This window comes from Staurois parvus, unplaced genomic scaffold (genome assembly GCF_062004578.1).
Source record: "Staurois parvus isolate SC_StPar_1 unplaced genomic scaffold, SC_StPar_1.0 ptg000636l, whole genome shotgun sequence".
NCBI classification, from domain to species: domain Eukaryota; kingdom Metazoa; phylum Chordata; class Amphibia; order Anura; family Ranidae; genus Staurois; species Staurois parvus.
In genome coordinates this window covers 2,281,920-2,305,738 of record NW_028318432.1, presented here as the reverse complement: position 1 = coordinate 2,305,738, position 23,819 = coordinate 2,281,920, and the positions used below count along the sequence as shown (strand labels likewise).

Below are 23,819 nucleotides of genomic sequence, written 5' to 3'. Positions count from 1 at the left end.
CCTAGGAGCCATAGCAAGCATAATGCCTATCAGTCGCCTAGGTGAATGACTTCCATTAGGGGGCAGGAAAGACTCTATTTAACAAAAGAGATACATTTAAAAGAGTGCACTGTGCATGAGGAGGAGGGGTAGAGAGGACAAAACGTATCACTATAACTTTTAACTAATATTTTTACATGTCAGTGCGCAATTCATTTACTTTGAGATATTAAAATGTTTTAAAGTTTACGCACGCATGTGGAGTCTTTTGTTTATGAAGTGATGTGATAGTTGGAGGTAAATTCCGGACGAGTTGTGAATGATAGGGATCCATGAAGTTGATCTACAGTGTCCATACTGGGACCAAAAGCGCAGTTAGACCAAACTTGTGAGGTCACACTGCTGGAGGTGAGCAAACATCTGGTGGTGGAATAATTGCACATATATGTTTTGGAGCAAATGGTGGTCACAGAAGGATAGAAGCATTCTAATGAAGATGAATGGACTCATTTTACAAATATTTTTGTGATTTCATCTTAAATTGTAGCACTGCACTGATCACTATATTTACTTGTTGGCAAAAGGGAAACTCCCCTCTGGGATGCCGTGACCAATGGCAATGGTATTAGACGTTCCTTTAGGGGGATAGGCCAATGGTTTAAGGAGCATTGATGTGATCTAGCCTGCAGGAGCCATGCATTGCGGTCAGCTCTGATGATTTGACTGTACTGCAAATGTGTTCAACAGTAGCGGCTGTGGGAACTAGGCCGCAACACATGTTAACTGAATACAATCTCTGCAACTGTGTGCAGGTAAAGTAGCAGGTATAAGGAGAATGTCAGTGTTCTCTTGCTTAACTGGTGTATTGGACTCTCTCACCTGAATGTTGACTTCCAGCAGGTCCTGGCTGTCTATATCTCAGCGGATGGGGGCCCCCACAGGTTCTCCCGTCTCACGTGCAACATCCCGTCCGGTCTCTGCGCTCTGGGTCACCTGCTGGCAGACTCTCGCTGAACAAGGTGGCAAGGTCAGCGGTCAGCGGTCAGCGGTCAGCGGTCAGCGGCTCCTCCTTGCTTCTCCTCTGTCCGACTCTGCATCTTGGTCCAGTTTTCCGGCAGTCAGAATGACTCTCTCTCTCTGCTTCCTATCTCCAGCTCCCCTCTCACTTCCTGTCCAGTCTCCTGGGCTTCTGTATGTATCTGCCCCCGCCCACATGCCAGTACTTCTGAGAAAAGTAGTCCTCTGATACACTGCTTTCCAGCAAAGTCCTGCCACTCACCATACAAGGTCCATGGGGCTTTTCTGCAGAGTGTGTATGCCTCTGAAATTGCAGGACACTGCAACCTTGAGTAATTTTTAACATCCTGCAGCTGGCATTACAGCAAGGATGTTACATATATTTTATATATATATATACACATATATATATACACATATATATATATATATATATATATATATATATATATAATATACACACACAGTGCTCAGCATAAATGAGTACACCCCAACAGATTTGTCAGAAAACCTTCACTTTCCTTTCAGAATCAACATTTTCTATGGGACACTATACTACAAAATATTCCCACAAATGTGGGCCATTGATTGCAAACAAGATTTGGTAATTTGTACACACAAAAAAGTATTTTTCCTAAAAAATTAATTCAAGATCATGTTGCGAAAATGAATACACCCAAATGAAAGTCTTAGTAGTAAAACTAAATTTTAGACAAAATCCTAATTAACAGGAATTCAACTAGTGTCCAGCAGACAGCTAATTATAGAAGTGCAAAGAATACCCCTTCCCATTTCATACTATCAGCAATAGCGCCACATGGAAGAGAAATTACACAAGAAAATAATTTATTTACACAAGAAAGGTGAAGGCTACAAGAAGATCAGCAAAGCTTTACTTATCAGTCAGAGTACTGTAGCAAACGTGATACAAAAATTTAACAAAGATGGAACTGCAACCATCTCACAGTGACGTCAGGGCCATCCACAGAAGTTAACACCTCGACAAGAGAATCTTCTGATGAGAAGGGTTGAAGAAAATCGCCATGCAAGTTCACTGCAGTTAGCTAAACAATTAGAAAGCCAAAATGGGGTGGTTGTTTCACGTGATCCAATACGGCGTACACTGCAGAGGAATGGCATGCACGGGTGTCTTTCACGAAGGAATCCTCTCCTAAAGCGCATGCATAAAAAAAGCCTGCATAGAATTTGCCAGGGCCCATGCTGAAAAAGAAGAAGACTACTGGGACACTGTACTCTGGAGTGATGAGATCAAGATAAATGTTTTTGGAACTGTTGGCTTCAAAACTGTATGTAGCAAAGGTGAGGGGTACAAAGAAAAATGCATGGTGCCTACAGTGAAACATGGTGGTGGCAGGGCCCTAAGTCGTCGTGCACTTTTCCAACATGACAATGATCCAAAACACACATCACTGTTGCATTTCTGAAGAACAGGGTGAAAGTGGTTCAGTGACCAAGTATGTCTCCTGATGTGAACCCAATAGAACACCTATGAGGAATTCTGAAGAGACAAGTTGAGCATCACTCTCCATCCAGCATCCAAGCTCTAAAAAAGGTTGTTTGTGAAGAATGGAAAAAGATAGATGTTGCAATATGTCACCAACGTGTTCATTCCATGCCTAGAAGACTTGGTGCTGTCCTTACAAATCATGGAGGTCAGACAAAATACTACATATAGTAGTTTTTGTTGTGGGGGGTATTCATGTTGGAATCAACTAATTGGAGTAAAACTGAAGATTTTGTAATCTAAATTATATTATTACCTTACTTTCATGTAATGAGCTAAACAAATGTTCTATAAAACTCAGTTTTGTCAAAAGTTTGGAAATTGTTCTTGTGTTTATTGAGCTATTGATTAAAATCTTACTTTTCAAACGTAAGTAATATATTTTTAAAAGAAAATTGGGGCAAACTCGATGGACTGCTTGCTTTTTTTCCTGCTGTCACTCTTCCGTGGATCTATGCTGTCATTGCTAGACATAACTGTGGGAGAGTCCAAGAGCTTACACTAGGATGCGTTCAAACACGAGCAGCGCAATTTTCAATTGTTTTCATAAGACCATTTTTGCTGGCATATATGGGCACTTTGGAAGCAAATTTCAAGCGTTTTACATGTGTAATCAAGCTTCAAGTGTTTCTATTTTAGATAATGGAAAGGACTTGGAGAGCAGACACGTTCTGAAAAAACACTCAAACACACTCAATTCAAACTTTTACATGCATTCCCTCTAATTTCCATGAAGCATAAAATGTCCAAATCTGCCTAAAAATTAGCTCATGTAGCTTTTGGAGCATCAGGCATTGAGCTACAGGCACCCAGGCACTCAGATGTGAATGGCCACCATTTAATTACATGGAATTTAGTTTGTTAAGGGTTTTGGAGCTTTGAGCTACATAAGCTTCTGTTGTGAATGGGCGCTAAATGTTTGCTACAACAGAGGGGCACTGCTGTAGTATAACACTTTACCCTAATCCCTTTGCTCAGTAGTCCTATGACCTGAGAACTCCCCCTTGCGATGCAACAGAGTTGTTCCCGGACACACCCACTACAGGTACCACATGAAGAAATTCTCCTGTTAAAAAGATGCCAGCACAAAGAAGTTTCCCACAACCACCTGGTTGGAAGTTTGATTGCAAATGGTGACACAGGAAGCACGAGGAAAGGAATATACAGTGGGGATCGAAAGTTTGGGCACCCCAGCTAAAAATTTGCATTAATGTGCATAAAGAAGCCAAGGAAAGATGGAAAAATCTCCAAAAGGCATCAAATTACAGATTAGACATTCTTATAATATGTCAACAAAAGTTAGATTTTATTTCCATCATTTACACTTTCAAAATAACAGAAAACAAAAAAATGGCGTCTGCAAAAGTTTGGGCACCCTGCAGAGTTAATATCTTGTACTGCCCCCTTTGGCAAGTATCACAGCTTGTAAATGCTTTTTGTAGCCAGCCAAGAGTCTTTTAATTCTTGTTTGAGGTATCTTTGCCCATTCTTCCTTACAAAAGTCTTCCAGTTCTTTGAGATTTCTGGGCTGTCTGTCACGCACTGCTCTTTTAAGGTCTATCCATAGATTTTCAATTATGTTGAGGTCAGGAGATTGTGAAGGCCATGGCAAAACCTTCAGTTTACGCCTCTTGATGTAATCCTCCGTGGATTTCGAGGTGTGTTTAGGATCATTATCCATTTGTAGAAGCCATCCTCTCTTTAACTTCAGCTTTTTCACAGATGGCATCAAGTTACCATCCAAAATTTGCTGAAATTTTATTGAATCAATTTTTCCTTCTACTCGTGAGATGTTCCCTGTGCCACTGGCTGCAACACAACCCCAAAGCATGATTGATCCAACCCCATGCTTAACAGTTGGACAGAGGTTCTTTTCATTAAATTCTGTGTCCCTTCTTCTCCAAACGTACCTTTGCTCATTCCGGCCAAAAAGTTCAATTTTAACCTCATCGGTCCACAGAACTTGTTTCCAAAATGCATCAGGCTTGTCTATATGTTCATTTGCAAAGTTCAAACGATGATTTTTGTGGTGAGGACGTAGAAGAGGTTTTCTTCTGATGACTCTTCCATGAAGACCATATTTGTACAAGTATCTCTTTATAGTGGAATAGTGTACCACAACTCCAGTGTCTGCCAGATCTTTCTGGAGGGATCGTGCAGTCAAACGTGGGTTTTGAATTGTTTTTCTCACAATCCTGCGAGCTGTTCTGTCTGATATTTTTCTTGGTCTTCAAGATGTTGCTTTAACTTCCACTGTTCCTGATGACTGCCATTTCTTAATTACATTCCGAACAGAGGATATTGACATCTGAAAAAGCTTTGCTATCTTCTTATAGCTTTCTCCAGCTTTGTGAGCGTCAACTATTTTCAGTTTCAGTTTTCTAGACCAGTGTTTTTCAACCTTTTTTGTGCAAAGGCACACTTTTTTCATGAAAAAAATCACGAGGCACACCACCATTAGAAAATGTTAAAAAAATGTATTGAAAAACTTTTTGACTTGAGGGCCGCAATGGGTTCATATATTGGACCCGGGGGCCGGACCAAGAGAAGATGAATGATGTGTATGTGTCATCCATAGTAAGTATAGTAATATTCCCCCATAGTAAGCATAGTAATTAATCCCCCATATAGTAATTAATCCCCCATATAGTAATTCATCCCCCATAGTAATTCATCCCCCATATAGTAATTCATCCCCCATAGTAATTCATCCCCCATAGTAATTCATCCCCCATATAGTAATTCATCCCCCATAGTAATTCATCCCCCATATAGTAATTCATCCCCCATAGTAATTCATCCCCCATAGTAATTAATCCCCCATATAGTAATTCATCCCCCATAGTAATTCATCCCCCATATAGTAATTCATCCCCCATAGTAATTCATCCCCCATAGTAATTAATCCCCCATATAGTAATTCATCCCCCATAGTAATTCATCCCCCATAGTAATTCATCCCCCATATAGTAATTCATCCCCCATAGTAATTCATCCCCCATATAGTAATTCATCCCCCATAGTAATTCATCCCCCATAGTAATTAATCCCCCATATAGTAATTCATCCCCCATAGTAATTAATCCCCCATATAGTAATTCATCCCCCATAGTAATTAATCCCCCATATAGTAATTAATCCCCCATAGTAATTCATCCCCCATATAGTAATTCATCCCCCATAGTAATTCATCCCCCATAGTAATTCATCCCCCATATAGTAATTAATCCCCCATAGTAATTCATCCCCCATATAGTAATTCATCCCCCATAGTAATTCATCCCCCATAGTATTTCACCCCCCATATAGTAATTCATCCCCCCTATAGTAATTCATCCCCCATATAGTAATTCATCCCCCATAGTAATTCATCCCCCCTATAGTAATTAATCCCCCATAGTAATTCATCCCCCATATAGTAATTCATCCCCCATAGTAATTCATCCCCCCCATAGTAATTCATCCCCCCTATAGTAATTCATCCCCCATAGTAATTCATCCCCCATAGTAATTCATCCCCCATATAGTAATTCATCCCCCATAGTAATTCATCCCCCATATTAATTCATCCCCCATATTAAGTCCCCAAGCCCCCCCTGTGTCAATTCACTTACCTTTGCTCCGCGCGTTCCTCTCGCCGTTCCGGTGTAGCATGAAAATCTGTCTCCTATGAGGATCTGTCCCCCTCGACGTATCTGCGCATGTGCCAGTTTCAGGCATTAGCAGCCGATCGGCGATCTCCGGCACATGCGCAGATACGTCGAGGGGGACAGATCATCCTGACAGTATCACGCTCCGCGGGCCGGATTAAAAGGTCCGCCGGGCCGTATACGGCCCGCGGGCCGTAGTTTGCCCATTGCTGTTCTAATGATTGGTCTATTTGTGAGCCGAGGCCACATGTTACGGATGAAATTGCAATTTTTCCCACGGCACACCAGACAATATCTCACGGCACACTAGTGTGCCCGCGGCACAGTGGTTGAAAAACGCTGTTCTAGACAACTGCTTAGAAGAACCCATGGTGCTGATTGTTGGGGCAAGGTCAGATGAGTCTGGGCATTTAAAACCTTTGAGATTGACATCACCTGGTCTTCCCAGACGATGATTGAGAACAATCCATGACACTGGCAGGTCTCAGCTTTGCAAAGGGGGCAGTGCATGCTATAAATTCTGCAGGGTGCCCAAACTTTTGCAGACGCCATTTTTTTGTTTTCTGTTATTTTGAAAGTGTAAATGATGGAAATAAAATCTAACTTTTGTTGACATATTATAAGAATGTCTAATCTGTAATTTGATGCCTTTTGGAGATTTTTCCATCTTTCCTTGGCTTCTTTATGCACATTAATGCAAATTTTTACCTGGGGTGCCCAAACTTTCGATCCCCACTGTACATTGCACATACTTCAGGAACTAAACTTCCATCTTTCTTTGTTGTCACACATGCCTTTTGTAATAATATCGGTTTCTGCTTGGCTGCTTTAACCTTGCAGCACATTGATTAAAAATTACCCCTTTCCATTTATAGCGCAGACCCAGGACTGGTCTGACTATTTGGTCCCAAGTTCTAGGCACACAGCAGTCAAGCACACAGTATTGCCCAATCACTCGAGCCAGAGAACAGACTGCATGTCTTTTTTTGTGTTTTTTATTTTGCTAGAGAACTGGCATAGGGTGGTTGTGAGCTTAGGGATACACCAAATTTCAAACGGATATTAGATTACACTAACTCTGAACTAATTCTTCAGGTTTGAAGCACCCTACCTTTGAAGTTGTAGAAAAAGTGGCACTAAACACTAATACTCAGAGATCTCCCTGCAGCTGCTGGTCGGCACATCAGACTTGGGTACACAGTATCAGTGACAGGAGCCATGAACTACACGTTTCTGATGTTTCAACGTTTCAAACGGATATTAGATTACACTAACTCTGAACTAATACTTCAGGTTTGAAGCACCCTACCTTTGAATTTGTAAAAAAAGTGGCACTAAACAGGGACTCCTCAACAGGGAACACAGTCCTGAGTGTACTTGGTAGCAAGGTGAAACTTCAGAGTGAATGCACCTCTTTGTGAAGTGTAGTCAAAGTGGTACAAAACAGGAATTTTTCAACAGGATTACAATCCTGAGTGTACTAGCAGTAAAGCAAATCTCCCAAAAGAGGCCAAAGAAAGTCTCTATGTCCAGAAGGTTGGTACTCACAGGGGTTTATTTACTAAAGAAGAAGGAGGCAAGAAGGCACTTCTAAGTGCAGTAAGATCAGGGCTTCATTGTAAATAACAGTAAAAACACTTACAAGATATGTAGTGACAACAGGCTCATCATATATGTGTTTTGCAGGGCTCCTGCCACTGATACTGTGTACTCAAGTCCGCTGTGCCAGCCAGCAGCTGCAGGGAGATCTCCTGGCATTGTGGCAAGATGGCTGCTGCTCTTCCAGGAAAGCTTCTGTGGGGAGCGCAGGGACCGGAAGTGACATCAAAAGGAGTGATGATGCATTTTGGAGCATGCGTGAATCACTTCTTCATCAAGATCAAGATGAAGGAGCGATTCATGCATGCTCCGAAACGAGTCACTGCCCTTTTGAAGTCACTTCTGGTTCTTGTGCTCCACGTGGATGGTGTGCATTCCAAAGCGCTCCTGGAAAGGCACCGGCCATCTTGCCATAATACTCAGGGATCTCCCTGCAGCTGCTGGTGGGCACATCAGACTTGGGTACACAGTATCAGTGACAGGAGCCATGAACTACACGTTTCCGATGATCCTGTTATCACTACATATCTTGTAGACGTTTTTACCATTATTTACAATGAAACCCTGATCTTACTGCACTTAGAAGCGCCTCTTGCTTCCTTCTTCTCCTACTCCAGAGTCCGCTTCAACTCACAGAAGTGCTGCTCTAGTGCCCTCTCCAGTCCTTCCTGCATACCAGCTGATACTTCCAAGCATAGAAAGGTCCCTGAAGCAAATGCGCCCTATGAATCCTTTCCTTGTTTATTTACTAAAGCTGGTTCACTCAGAATCTCATGCGCTTCTTCATGGAAACCATTCAGCTTCCAGGTTTTATTGCTAAAGCTTAATTGAACAAGCTGAGGTTAGAAGCTGATTGGCTACCATGCAGAAGCGCACGAGATTCTGAGTGAACCAGCTTTGGTAAATCTCCCTCACTGTGCCCTGAATACTGTGTAGCCAAATGCAGTATAAGTCAGTTCCTGTACTCCAGCTGCCTGTGTCCTGGATCCTTAGGAAGCTTTCTGCAAATGCTTCAGGAGACTAAAACAGAGGTCCCCCTGCCAAACAGTAGCCAGGACCCTATAAAAGATTCTTGCAGTGTGTTAATGCAGGGTGGCTAGTTAGCAAGCACCAGTGCAGTAAAATGGAAACAAGGAGAATGAGTTACATTCTCAACATACCCGTGAAAGTGAAGACAAGATGACTATGAGTTTCTGTCCACTAATTGTTCCTATGCCTGACATACAAGGCCACTATATTACACCTAGTTATATATAATTCAAAAATACATAAATGTTTCTATTTGGGGTAATAATGAAAGCATCAAGTGCAGGCAGCTAGAGGTACATATTCCTACAGTATCCTCCTTAACCCTACTTTTACAAGCAAAAGCTCCGACACTTCCAGATAGTGTTGCAGCTTTCCCCTAAGTCCTGTTCCAACACATTCCCATTCGTCCATTACCAAGAAGAGAAGCCTCACCACCCTAAAAGAATGAGCGAGACTTATGAAAGAGCATGCAATCTTCTGCACTCAAAAAGTGTTGGAGCTTTGACTCTCTGGATAGTTCAAGTTTCAGCTGTGACCAGAAGGTTTTAAAGGCTGCTGCATGCATGTGCAGTCACCTCCAGGTATCTTCACTTTATACCTGAAAAGTTTTTTTTTTATTTTTTTCCCCTGGCAGTCTCTTCAAAAATATTTTAAACAGAACTTTAATCTGTCTTTGTACTCCTGTAATTGTTGGTTCATACTCATGGCAGCCATCAGCCATCCACAGGAGTATGGCTCCAACTACAGAGCGGCCTGACCGGTGGGCTGTAGGAATAAGTTCTGGCATGGATTTCTTTGGGGCTGTTTGGTGAAAGGTAGAACCCTTAGTAGGTGGCTGCCGTTCAGAAGGTGGTGGTAAGGTTTAAAAGACCACTTTGCTAAAAACAAAGTTGCCCTTTAAATCAAACTGTGAATAAAGCTGTGGCCTTGCCCTCATGGGACTAAAAGGTTGAGTAATGTGATTTATTTGGAAGCATTTTTATTGTTATGTTATTCATTATAGTATCATTGTGGCATGAAAATGCAATTAGCTGTTATATCATTGCACTATTGGTCCTTAGCGGCCAAGACGTTGAAATAAAACATGCTGAAAAACAAAGAGAAATAAAAGTAGATAGTTGGAGTGAAGAGCATTTATAATCCCACTAGTCTCTGCTAAAGATGTCCTTCCTCCCCTAGGGACACTCCAGTGTACAAAGCGTTCTTTAGTAATTATACCAGTGTGTTCCCAAACCAGATTGTACAAACTGACATCTTATAAACCTTCTCTCTTACTGCACCATGGTATGACATTAAAGTGCACAGGTATTTCTGTTCTCATACTGTTCTGTGCCTGGTAACAGGTCTGTTATATTCACATTGTTTTTCAAGGTCGAACAACCTGCCAAATCAAATTCAGTGCAAAAATAGAGAGGAAAAAAGGAATAGAAAAAGAATTATGCGTAATCCTACCAAAACATATTTTGCGTCCATAGCACCATGTGCTAAGAAGCTAAAGGTATATAATATGACTCTATTTTAAATTAACAGATAACACTGATTAAAAATGTAATTAGGCATAATGAGAAAATAATTAATGTGTAATAAGTCCCAGTAAGTTTTACCATGCAGCTAAATCATAACATGATGTGTGCGTGCCACTAGGCAATGCAAATTACGCAGTTACGGCTTCTTCTTTCACTTCGAGTTTATGTATTTCTCAGCTTTTTCTGCTAGTTTATGTACTTTCCTGGCAATCATTTGATTGTATTGCACCTGCCCTACGTCCACCCTTGTCCTCACTACGTTAGGACAGATGTCAGGTTTTATGACCCCCACATGTCTAGGGTCACTAAAATCTAAGGCAAGTATCAAATGTTTTTTTAATAATCAAGTCAATCCAACCGAACCCTAGTAGGCGATTATCTAGTAGCAATGAGCCAAGCATACTGTACCTAGGTTCAGTTCTGGGTGGGTTCGCTGAAAATTGCTTAAGTTCAGGTGCAGAATCTGAACCACATTGAAGTTAATGGGAGCCAAATCTTAAAGTAATGCTCATTTTCTAGTCTAATAGGTATGGCGCTGTCAAACAAATGGCATGAGGTGCCAGACACAGTCCTGGAAGACGTGCCATAACAAAAATATTTTTTTTAATTTCTGTTTGACAGGGAACATCAATTGTAATAATGTAAAAAGTGAAGCATTAAAAATGGAAATTTCCTTTAAATAACATGCCTTAACCTTCCTTGGAAGTAGCGCATCTGTACAATGTATATAACCTACTATATCAAAACTGACATTTACAAAAGAAAAAATGCAGTATAAAATGCTGGTAACGCTCCATGCACACTAGGTGTTTTAATAACGCTTGTATTGCTAGCTGTGTAAAGTCACATAAAAAATTTGAGTTTTTCAGCATTTTTTAGCGTGTTTGCATTAGCGTTTTGCCATGTTTTTTCATGTTTGCGGTTTTTAGCACTTTTTTTTACCCAAAAAAATATTTTTTTGCTAAAAAATCCAAAAACGCCGGTTTGCTGTGTTTTACCGCGTTTTTTAGTATTAGAGCATTTTTACGGCTAAAAAACTCCTGTAGAAACCCACTAGTTCTGGGGTTTTTTTCCAGCTAGAAAAACGCCCCTGCCAAAAAACACTGATTACAGTCTATGTGTGCATTGACATATAGGATAACATGCTGGGGAGTTTACTAACTGTAGAAAAAAATGCCAAAAAGCCAAAAACAGCCGCTGTAAAAACGTCCAGTGTGCATGAGAACTAAATGACAGCTCCCTGATGCTTACTTCCGTTTGTAAACAAAGTGGCAGGCAATACTCTTCATATATACCAAACCGTTATCCTAGATGAGGTTTTAGTATAGAAGTTAATGGTGAACCCCATGCAGAAAAAGAAAAGGAAAATTGCTCAGGGGTTCTCTCTAAAAATACATACCCGACACTAATCCTTCATGAGGGTCTGTTATGGATGTCAATGTAAACTCTACTTAATACAAAAAAATGCCATGGGTTTATACCCCCCACACACACACCACCACCACCACCACCACCACTACCTTCTTCCTCACCAGAAAGATTGCATGTTTGTATAAGGGTCTGGTATGGGTTCTCTTGTTTTTTTGTGTGGGTCCACCCTTAAAATTCATATCACACCTGAAGGGGGACACCACACTAAAGGATCCCATGGGATGCAACTACCCCCAGCATACGCCAGGTGGGCCTCAGCCTGTGTCCATTCCATTCACTCAGATTACACTAAGCTCCATGCTTTATGTTGTGCAGTATGTGACATCAGATCCCCACCCCCCAGTCTTCTGGAGCTCAGAAATTCTGTCTAAATTCTGTACTTTCAACAGCTCTCTATAAGAGAAGGCTGCAGATAAACAGGCACAACGTATGTAGCAGCATTTGTTTCAACTCTGTATATCATATGAGGTAAATCACTTCAATGGGTATATGTAAGGAATTACAACAATGTTGAACAAGGCCTGTCTCCATATTTGATTAGAATGATGAGAATGCTATCTAAATCTACTCACAATGCAATAGTTGTGGCAATCTCTCATTTTAAACTTTTTGTTCTTATGATGTGTGAAAAACAGAAACAAAAACACTATTCTTCGCTTCACCTTCCAACACTCAGAGGCCATGTGTTTTGATCTGATGTCACAGCTCCTGTTTCCCAGCCCTGATGTCACTTCTTCTTCTGGCAGCGGCCCCGGAAGCCCCAGGTTGTCTGCAAGGATAGACTATGCAGATCACGTGAAGCTTCCCTGACCACTACCAAAAGCACAGATGATGTCAAGTTGGGAGGAGGGAGCTGCGGCATCAAGCGGAAACTCATGGCCATTGATACTCCTAGAAGTGTAGAAGGTACAGAATCACTTCCCTGTTTGCAGTCATTAAAATAAATACATCTTTCTGAATTCTGGGGTTCCAATTAGAAAATGAATGCATTTTTATATTTTCTCTCGCTAAAGCTCTTTCTCAACTCTAAGTTCTTTTAAGGGGCCTATTTAAAAGTCAGTGAATCTGCCATTCAAAAACTTTCTCTACCCCCTACAAGTGAATCTTCCAGAGGCATGTGTATTACAATGATGGATCTACCACCAGTGTTTTTTTTTTTTTGGTGAAAATCACATTCACTGCTTTGTAAATGTTCTCAAGTGTTAACTTACTGCAAATCACGGGATCTTCATCGCTTCCATCCTCACAGTCTTGTTTGAAGTCACATGTTGATTCCATGGTGGCACATGATCCATTGTCAAGGCTAGACAAGTCAGATGATTTTTCACAGCCAGTCAGCTGAAATCTACCCAGAGCTATGATTCCATTTATGGTTTTTACTTTGCCTTCAAAAGCAAGCTGCAGATTAGATGAATAATAACAATTAAAATATGTATTATTTATGCCCATAACAAAAAAGTGTATCTAAATGTGGAAGAGCTAAATCCTTCATCAAGTTTTTACTGCTGAAGGAGGAGGAGGCCAGCTATAGCAGCTGTCTTGTTCTCACACTACAGGTTTCTTAAGGGCCCATTTACACTTCCTCACTGCAGTAACAAGTGCATTAACATGACACACCGTAACACATGTAACATTGGGAAGGGATTCTGAAACCTAGGGAAGTGCATAAAGGAGACGCAAAGCTAACACAGTCCCATCACTGTTCTGCCACCGTTACTCCTGAATTCAGAAAAGTTAATCACAGTCCTGATATACCTTGGCTGCAGGTTTCTCTTATCTTTTTGACTCTATTCACACTTCCACGGAGTGGGAACTAGCATTTCCAATTGTCATTCTGTTGAGCGATTTTGAGCATTCTGCACGATTTTGCATGTCGCATAAAGTTAGCCCATTCACTTGAATGGGCTGCTCTATGCGCCTTTGTTGCCCGAAAAGAAGCTCCTGCTCCTTTTCAGGCAAAAAGCTTCACACGATTTTTAAAGGGGTGGTTTGCCACAATTGCTGCTCTATCCTGTCCTGTAACAATCATTTCAGAATCACTTCCTGTTTGGGGTGCCACTAAGGGACAATGGCACCCAAACACACGTTACTTGTTGTGCAGCGATTGCCACAAGATTTGAAATTACAAATCACATTGTGTGAATGAAGCCTTCTAGTTTATTGATGGGATTCCAGCAAAATCACTTTTTGTATGGTTTATTTTGTTTGGATAGCCCATAGTTTAGAATGCCTTTCCTAGTGGGGAAAAGGACAGCCACAAAAACCTTTTACCAAACCCATATGGTAAATATTTATGGACACCTGACCACCACACCTATATGAGCTTGTTGCACACGCCTGTAGCACTACTCCCATAGGAGCTGCAGGAATACTGTTCAGGTTATGCCCAAAAGCTTTGCCCCACAGCCAGACACATAGGTTCATTCATGCATTTCTTCAATGACCAGTCTAGGGTTGTTGTTTTTGTTGTTTTTATTTTTGGAGAACTTGGACAGGGATGGGGAAATAGGTGGGGTACTTCATAAAACTGAAACTATGTACAGTTAAGGACTTTATGTATTCTTTCAGCTAAGCTATGACGAAGTCCGTACTTGAAACAAACAGTAGACTTCAGCTTTAAGGCAGCAATAGTAGCAGTAGTAGTTGTAACTAGAACTGAGTCCCTTTAGGTAAGAGATTTAGTGGATAAAGCTCTTTGGAACACCAGCCGGTGTCCCCTTTACCTAGACCCACAGCTGACTCCCTAGCACCAGAAGGGTTAAAGTAGCACACAGTCTCTAAGATCCTTTAGAGGTGTCTGTACTCACAAGGCCCAAGAACAGCTGGTTGCCTTCCTCCGAGATACCAGATAGAGCTTCAGTAGATAGCCCATCAAGCAACTTTAGTAGAACCCGGGTCTCAGTATTTCGCCCACCTGAGTCCTACGCCAGTAGATGTAACAGCATTACCTGGGAGGGCAGCATGCCCTCTCCAAGCTGGAACAATCCTATACAGGAAAGACCCAGTCCAGTGTGCTCACAGAATAGAAACAATTACCCAGCATGCTTTCAGAGCCTCTCTCTCTGGGATAGGCCAGGGCTGTATTAATAGACATGCTGCTATCTGCATAGTTCCACACCTATTATCTAGAAGCTTCTCAAGCTTTCTGGAAGCAGGGAGAGCTATCAGCCTGGCTGCAGCTGAGCATACTGAGTAGACCTAACTGCCATAACAAAGCAATACTAATTACAGTGCTATTACTATGCTTTTATTAAAGAACATTTACAACCACACTGACTGCAGTATGACAGCTAAATTTATCTATCAAAACACATACTAAATGTTATCTATCTAAACCTAGCATTTATCTAGAAGGGTGCTACATACCATTTCAAAATCATGGACATTAATAAGGAGTTGCCCCACAACCCACCCTTTGTGGCTGGAACAGCCTTCACTATTCTGGGGAGGTTTTCCACAAGATTTTGGAGTGCATCTCTAAGACAGTGTTTCTCAACCTTTTTTCATTCAAGGCACCCTTTAAAATTATGGACAATGTCAAGGCACCCTCTAAAAATTATGGACAGTCCTGAGGCACCCTTTAAATTATGGACAGTCTCGAGATCCCCTTTAAAATTTTGCAGTCTTGAGGCACTCCATTCTTAAATGTAAAAAAAAAACGATTCTAATAGTTTTATATAATGCAGCAACATCCACACACACATAGGACACTCAACATTAGAGGTGATTTATTCTTTCAAAAGTAAATACACTTGCACATTGTTACTGACTAGTGTTCCTATGTTTCTCTTCTCCCTCAGTTTTTCTCCATCACTCAGCTAAGAAGGGCAGGGGAGGGTCAAACAAGGGTGCTGTACAGACAACCAACATCCTCTTTATCAACTGATGATATCATTAATTGTTAGGACACCATCGGTTAGACGGTCTTAATGATGCACAATGAAAACCTCTGGCTTTGTGTAACTAAAAGGCTGGCTTGAATGTAAATTTTGGGCACTTTTTAGACATTTTGAGAAGGCACCCCTGAAGAAACCAAGGCACCTTGGCTGATAAAGGCTGCTTTAAGAGTTGGTGCCTATTCAGCCAAGAAAGTACTTGTACAGGTTCTAATGTTGAATGAGAAGACTTGGCTCATAATCAATGTTCCAATTCATCCCAAATGTATTCTGTAGGGTTGAGGCTAGGGCTCTGTGTAGGCCACCTGTGTTCCTTCACACCAAATTGTCCAAATAATGTCTTTATAGAGCTGTGTTTGTACACAAGGGCACAATCATACTAGAACAGAAAAGGACCTTTCCCAAACTGTTGTCACAAGATCGATTGTCGAAAATGTCTTTTTATGCTGTAACATTAACAGCCCCCTTCAATGTAAATACCTGCACTCCTAATTTGGAGGGGCGTCTTTATATACCTGGCCATAGTATATTTGTGACCAGCAGGGCATGCTTGTAGTTTCTTGGCCATTAATGCCTCACACTTGATCTATATTCTCTGCATATTCTGCACTTCTGTTCCTTTAGCTTTTTACCTGGATGTCCTTTGAATTTTCTGGGAGAACAATTTTTTCTTCCATCCATCGATTATTTGTAGACACATTTGTCTCAAACAGTACGACTTCTCCCTGTGAAGAAAAGAGAATGATGTATAGAAAATATACTAAAACCCAATAAGCACATGTACACCATTACACTATTAACCACTCAGCCTTGGACTGAGTTATTTATGTTTCACGGTGTGCAATAAGTAAAACAGATCAATAGACAAAGCTGTTAAATATGAACATTTCACATTTGTACAAACTCTCATCTCAGAGTAAATTAAACCTGAGGACTTAAACAAGGGCGCAATCAAGCCGTGTTCATTAAGACTGAAACATCGTGTCAGTAAACAATCAGCATTTGAGAAACAAAGTGATGAGTGCAGTAATGAAAGTGTATTGGAGTGGGGAGTCAAACAAATTATAGAAGAGACAGGGAGTTAGTTTTACAACAGATGCTCAATATTGAGTCTACTTTACTCTGATTCATGTCAATGATGCTCAGTTTTTTTTTAATCTTAAAGCTTCAGCCCACCCAAAACAGATGTCTCATTTTTTGGCAAACAATGATGATTTGCCTAAAACCATGGGATTGATTTATCAAAGGCGTACAGGCTGTTTGTGAGCAAGGTGCAGCGTGGTGGTATGGGCAGTAAACACACAGAGTCCAAAATAGGCAAGAGCAATATATTGCAGAAAGGTCCAACGCAGTACAGCTAGGTCCGGCGGGTAGGCCTGATCATCCGGAGCCACTTACAAACGACAATAGCTGTCTGCAGACTTGAAAGACATTTATTTATTTTTTTTATTTCAGGTACTTATATAGCGCCGTCAATTTACGCAGCGCATTACATATACATTGTACATTCACATCAGTCCCTAACCCTCAAGGAGTGTACAATCTAAGGTCCCTAACTCACATTCATATACAAGGGCCAATTTAGACAGGATCCAATTAACCTACCAGCATGTCTTTGGAGTGTAGGAGGAAACCGGAGTACCCGGAGGAAACCCACGCAGGCACAGGGAGAACATGCAAACTCCAGGCAGGAGGTGCACAGTGTCTGCAATGTTGAATGCGGAATGCTGCATGGCTGAGGAGAATGCAGCCTGACTGGTCCACACCCATGGGGAGACTTCCTGAAGTGAGGTAGACATAGTCCCTGCACTGCCCCTCCTCTGAAAACTTTCCCTATCTCTAAGCACTGTCCTTGTCAGACAGGTAACCTGTCCCTACACTAGCCACTCGCATAAAGCACGCCAAACCCAGGAGCCCGAATATTATAAAGATTCTTTAAATATTTAGAATATTGTGCTGCCTAAACAACCAAACTATAAAACGTGTTGCCCGCATTAAACCAGGCAAAAAAGTTGTCAGCTGCCCCTAAAAAGTGAAACACACTTAAACAATAAAAAACATGAATAGGTAGGCGCTATAACAATTTCATATAATAAATTATTTAAAAAACATATGAATGATGCAGTGAATTCTCTACATCAGGGGTGTCAAACTGGCAGCCCTCCAGCTGTTGAGAAACTACAAGTCCCATTATGCCTCTGTCTTTGGGAGTCATGCTTATAGCTGTCAATCTTGCAATGCCTCATGGGACTTGTAGTTTGGCAACAGCTGGAGAGCCGCCAGTTTGACACCCGTACTCTACATCAGCTTTCAGATGATGTTCCTATGCAAAAAAACAATATATAGTGAACATTATAGTGACAGTCCCATGAAGCTGTAGTTCGTTCCGTTGACCAAAAATGTGCTCTTACACCACATGCAGACAATAGGTGGATGGCGCACTCACTAGAAACAATAGACCCCAGTTAAGGTGGTCAGATAGGCTTTGTTATCATAGATGGGGACGACCAACAACAGGATCTCCAAAATCAGACCTCTCAACCTCCTAGTATGGGATAAGGGTCCAAGAAATCAAAGATAAATGCCCCCAGTTGGATGGTCATATACTTCTGGATATGTCAATAGTGGATAGATTCGAGAGTCTCCTCAAAGTGAAGGTGTTGCTCCAAGTAGCAGGGCTGTGATTGCTGCATAATTGCAGTTTATAGCCAAGGGACAGGAAATAATAAAGAATGTCCTACTCACAGGTAGCCCTATGTTTGCATCTGTTTGTTACATTGTAACTTTTGGAATTCTAGTCTCATTTCCTTTAACCAGCACAATTGTTCTCACTTCTTTGGAGATAAAGGGAAGACATGTCAGAGCCACAAAGGAAGTGAACACTGGAAAACCTCCTTCTGCTATGTGCAGTACAGCTAGATCCGGTGGGTAGGCATGATCATCCAGAGCCACTTACAAATGGTAATAGCAGTCTGCAGACTTGAAAGACACCGATAGTGTCTGCAATGCTGAATGCAGAATGCTGCATGGCTGAGGAGACTGCAGCCTGATTGGTCCACACCCAAAGGGGAGACTTCCCGAAGAGAGGTAGACATAGTCCCTATGCTGTCCCTCCTCTGAAACCTTTCCCTATCTCTAAGCACTGTCCCTGTCAGATAGGGAACTTGTCCCTACACTAGCCACTTGCATAAAATGCGCCAAACCCAGGAGCCCGAGTATTCAAAAGACTCTACTTGACCCAAGATGGCCACCAAAGTCATGTGTGGTGCCAGTGTCCAATGGGGCAGCTGTTTCCCTGTGACTGCAGGAAGCCAACTTCCTTCCCCTTCAGCATTTGGTTAAGTGCCACCTACAGTGGGGAATACAGACTGCAGCTGCCTACACTGCCCCCCCCCCCCGCAACCTTTTTAACAGATGCTGTACTAAGACTTACCTTGATTCATCCATCAAAGCATTATGATATTTGTATAACTCCCTCCAAGGGCCAGTCTACTGCTTGCATCAGAGCTGAAGCTTCTTGAGAGGAGTACTAAGGCAGGGGGCTGTGATTTTTTTTTTCAGGGAGCTATAAGCACCAAACTGCTGCCACCAGCATCTGCAATGCACAGAGAAGGACAGAGACCCAGTGATGACATCATTGGGTCTTAAATAAAGTGTGTAATGAAAATAGAAAGGTTTTATTTCAAAATGTCATTAGCATGTGAATGAGTGGTAGGGGAGGAACCAGGGAAGGCAAAATATAAGCAGATTAATTAAACTTCATTTTTAATGTTTATCTCACTGGATGGTTCGTAGTCCTTCGCCCGTCTGGAGCTCTTCATTCCAGCTGTGCAGGAGGGTGAGCTGATGAAAGCTGCTTAATGGAATCTTACCTCATCAGCGTAAAGCACGAGTCTCAGGCTGTTGTCTTCCTCAATCAAGTAATAAAAGTGGAAGTGACAGGTCAGGTGGCTTCTGCTGTGATATGGCGTGCTCTTCATGTTCGCCTTCCTGTGCACATTCTGCAGGCTGCCGTGAATTAACATAAAATGTCCTGAAATAATGAAAAAGAAAATCGTGATCATACATATAGTAGAGTTGTAAAGTGACAGTGAGAGGGCTAGGAAATAGGAATTCACCATATTGGCGCTTATGGGTCCCTGCCTGGGGCAGCAGGTAAGGGGAAGCACTAAAATACTAAGAACAATATATTTAGGTTTGCCAACATGGTGTATTAAATTAAGCTATTTATTTAAATTACAAATATATTCCTTTGCCTATTCAGGACAAAGTGGCAGTTTCTGTGCAAAGCCTCCCATAACCCAATGATACTCGCTTCTCTGGAAATCCGCAGTTAAGTGTATAGGGAGCACATGCACCCCATCCATATGACATTTCTCAGATCTAGTGTCCAATCTCTGAATTCAGTTGTAAACAACTGTCACTTTTTGAAAAATAAAGACTTATCTTGTGTGGTTTCATCATGCAATGCAAAAGAGGGGACTTCACTTATTATCTACAGAGTAATAACATGGCTGAGCTGCTCCCAATAATCAGATTAAAGTTCTGGCCTTGCTAGGACTCAGGGCTGTCCCCGACTGATTGATATACTTCTGTGTGACACGTCTTTGGTATCTCCTTATACTTGGGCAGCACAGTGGCTCAATGGTTAGCACTTCCACTTGGCAGTATTAGGGTCACTGGTTCAAATCCCAACCATGGCACCACCTGCCTGGAGTTTGCATGTTCTCCCTGTGCTTGCGTGGGTTTCCTCTGGGTACTCTGGTTTCCTCCCACACTCCAAAGACATGATGGTAGGTTCATTGGCTCCTGTCTAAAATTGGCCGTAGTATGTGTATGTATGAATGTAGGTTAGGGACCTTAGATTGTACACCCCTTGAGGGTTAGGGACTGATGTGAATGTACAATATATATGTAAAGTGCTGCGTAAATTGACAGCGCTATATAAGTACCTGAAATAAATAAATACTTCTGTTTACCTGCACCACAGCCTATAATATTTGTTTTTTATTTGGTAACCTACTTATGGTACTCCATAGAGGGAATAAATCAAAGATCCATCTTAGATTAAAGTGGAAGAGTTAGAGATAAAATAATACCATTACCTTGGTTCAGTCAATAGACTTGAGGAGCAAGCTCTTGAAACAAGTTAAGACATAAAATTTGATGAAGAAACCAATCTTTTGAACAGCCATGAGATAGTATAACATTAACGCGTCTTTTCAAAGGGATATTTCAGCTTTTGCTACATGAAGAAAATTTAAATTACCCAATGGCTTCCAACATCTGTGAATTGCCCCGGAAGTAAGATATCTGAGCTTTTGTTCTCACATCTGCAAAACTGAATTGGTGCTGATGAGGGAGTACAATCTCCCCATTGGAGTTTAATGTACATCAAAGTGGTTGTAAACCTTTCCATATACCCAATGACGTGGGCTTGCTGATACACAGAGATTAAATAAATCCTCTTACATAAGTTGTATCTGTTTATCTGCAGGCTCATCTTCTCTACATCCATTCAAAGTCCAGAATTTATAAAACTTTTCTAAGCTTTCAGAAAGCAGGGAGTGGACAGCTGAAATTACACACTGCAGAGCTCAGTGAGGAGAGCTCTGAGAGTTGATTGGAGGGAAGGCACACATTCCCCATCACACAACACACAGGAACAGAACTGAGGCTGTCAATCACAGGTTGTGTGCCTGAGGTCCCTCTGTCACCTTTTTTTTCTCTTGGTGTCAGGAGAACTTGTCAAGAGTGTTTGTGTTGATAGCAAAGGAAGGTAGCAGCAGACAGAAAGGACACTCCCTCTGCATTGAGAGAAGCACACATTACAGAGGGATATGCTTTGTTCATATTTCATGTCTAAGGTTTTCAACCACTTTAAATACTGCAAAGAGGAGTGGGAACACATTAATATGGGCCGAAGCAATCATAGCTCCAAGGCAGGGGATGAACAGAGTCAGGAATTATAATATACAAAGCTTGTAACTTCACTAGATCATCTATAAATGCAAGAACAGCAGCAGACATTCATTCCATCAGATTCCACCTGTAACTACACTATCAATTCAGTTCAGTAAGATGCCTTAACTCCAGTGTTTCTGCTTTAATAAATGGCTAAAATGCTGATTCACTGTGGGAGGGATTTACTAAAACCAGAGTTCTCAGAATATGGTGCAGCTGTGCAGGGTAGCCAATCAGCTTTTAACTTCAGCTTGTTCAATTAAGCTTTGACAATATAACCTGAAAGCTGATTAGATTCTACTCAGAGCTGCACCAGATTATGCACGCTCCAGTTTTAGTAAATCAACCCCCATGTATTTTTCCAAACTGTGTCTTACTTGGTAGAGAGGTTGTTTGGTTCCTCATGTCAGAGTCGCCCCCTGATAACTGGTGATCTGATGACTGATGAGGAAGTATTCAATAAACAGCAGGGGAGATGGAGGGAATCACAGATTCACAGGATGAGTGAAGCAAAAAGCAGGGAGATCCTTACACTGCAGGTCCTTATGTGCATCTTCCTCTCCAGTGAGGGGAACAGTGAACAGCACAGTAGTGACATCACCAAATCCCACTACATATCTGGTGAGACCAGTATTCAGAGGCAGCAAGGAGTTAGATCTTAAGCTGTAGATATACAGCTGAGGTACGGAGGTGCCAGGACACAGGAAGTGCACTGCTATGTTCACATATCACGTAGCGGGTTCCCACTCATGATTTTAAAAGCAGGATTCACCAAAATTCAGGGAACAAATTTTGGCCCTGAGTCAGGCAACATTTTATACGTGCATTTTGGTGCGATTCTAGTGTGTTTTGTCATGTGACAATTGCAGCAAAATTACACTGCGTTTTGGGTGCCAATCATCCTATATCCCACCAATTCTGCCCACATTCCTAATCACCCAAATGGGAAAGAAGCATTTGGAAGAAAACCACTACAAAAGGTATGTAACACCCTCCTAGTTAGCTATTTTTTTTAGTTAGAGGCTGAATAGCAGTCTGGTGGAATAGCCAGTGGTGTCAAATTTTGGTCAGGGCTAAGAGGCTCTACAGATCAGTTCCCTGTAACCTCCTCCTGATCTAGAGACTTGGAGAAGTCTCTAGCATTCAGTAGGCGGGGGTGAGGAAGAGCTGTATCAATCTGGGCACCCCTACATGTCATGCTTTTTAATCCAACATTAAAGTGAACTTCGAGTTTAACTATCCCTGGGCTTGAGACTCTATTGACTTCCACAGGGTTGGGAGCACTCCTTTATTTGTTGTTTTGAGCTGAAAATAACTGTCACTTAAAAAAAATAAAATATCCTGTTGTGTTATCTATGTGAGTAGAAGATATTGCCAGAGTTGCCTTCCCTTTCCCACTCTCCCAATAGGGACACAGCCTGTAACATAAATCTAAGGGGGGTGGAAGCAGGGTGTTGGCAGGGGCGGACTGACCATTTGGAAACTCGGGCACTGCCCGAGGGCCCAGGGTCAGTAGGGGGCCCCATGAGATGCCCCTGGTACCTTTTTCATAGGTTTTTTGAGTTTAGGCAAGGACACAGGGGCCCCATGATCCCCTATTGCCCAGGGGCCCCATCAGTTGTCAGTCTGCCCCTGGGTGTTGGATACAAATCTTTAACCAGTAGGTGAGAAATCTTAAAGACTTAAGCTGGGTAGTCTAGGTTCAGCAGTTCTACTCAAAACAGGGGTCCCCTTGAAAACAGGGGCCATTGGGTCTTAAGAACGCTGTATATTTAATTAGATGAGCCAGTCAAAGCACTAAGCACACATGTCGAGAGGCCAGAAATTAAATTTATTGATTCCACAAATGGTCAAAAGCCTTAAAAATATACAATAAAAATCTGGCAGAGGCCCTAACTCTTCCCCTTGCTATTAAAAACAAAATACAACGTTTTGGAATTGAGATTTAATGGCTTTGTCATTTCTAAAGTTATAACAAGGTTAAATGGAGTGGCAATTCCTTCATACCTAAATTGCTGAGCATATTTCTTCTTCATCCCTTGTGTTAGGACAACCTATCTAATAACTATGTTCTTTTTTTATATATAAGAAATAGAGCTTAAAAAACTCCAGGCTGTGTAAAATAAATGTACGATAACTTTCCATCCTGTTTGTAACTGTTCATTTGCAGTAAAAATAAATGTTTTATGAGATGTACTCTCTT

At 41.6% G+C, this 23,819-nt stretch overlaps 1 protein-coding gene across 1 annotated transcript in view; it reads right to left on the bottom strand.

The window, feature by feature from the left end:
* MALRD1 (MAM and LDL receptor class A domain containing 1) overlaps positions 1 to 23,819 on the bottom strand; it is a 464,614-nt gene that overhangs the window by 384,368 nt on the left and 56,427 nt on the right. The window contains exons 4-6 of the mRNA XM_089693696.1: positions 19,525 to 19,685; positions 16,285 to 16,377; positions 12,968 to 13,154 (exon numbers count right to left, since the gene is read on the bottom strand). Coding sequence (XP_089549822.1) covers positions 12,968 to 13,154; positions 16,285 to 16,377; positions 19,525 to 19,685 — 441 coding nt within the window. The remainder of the gene's footprint in view (positions 1 to 12,967; positions 13,155 to 16,284; positions 16,378 to 19,524; positions 19,686 to 23,819) is intronic.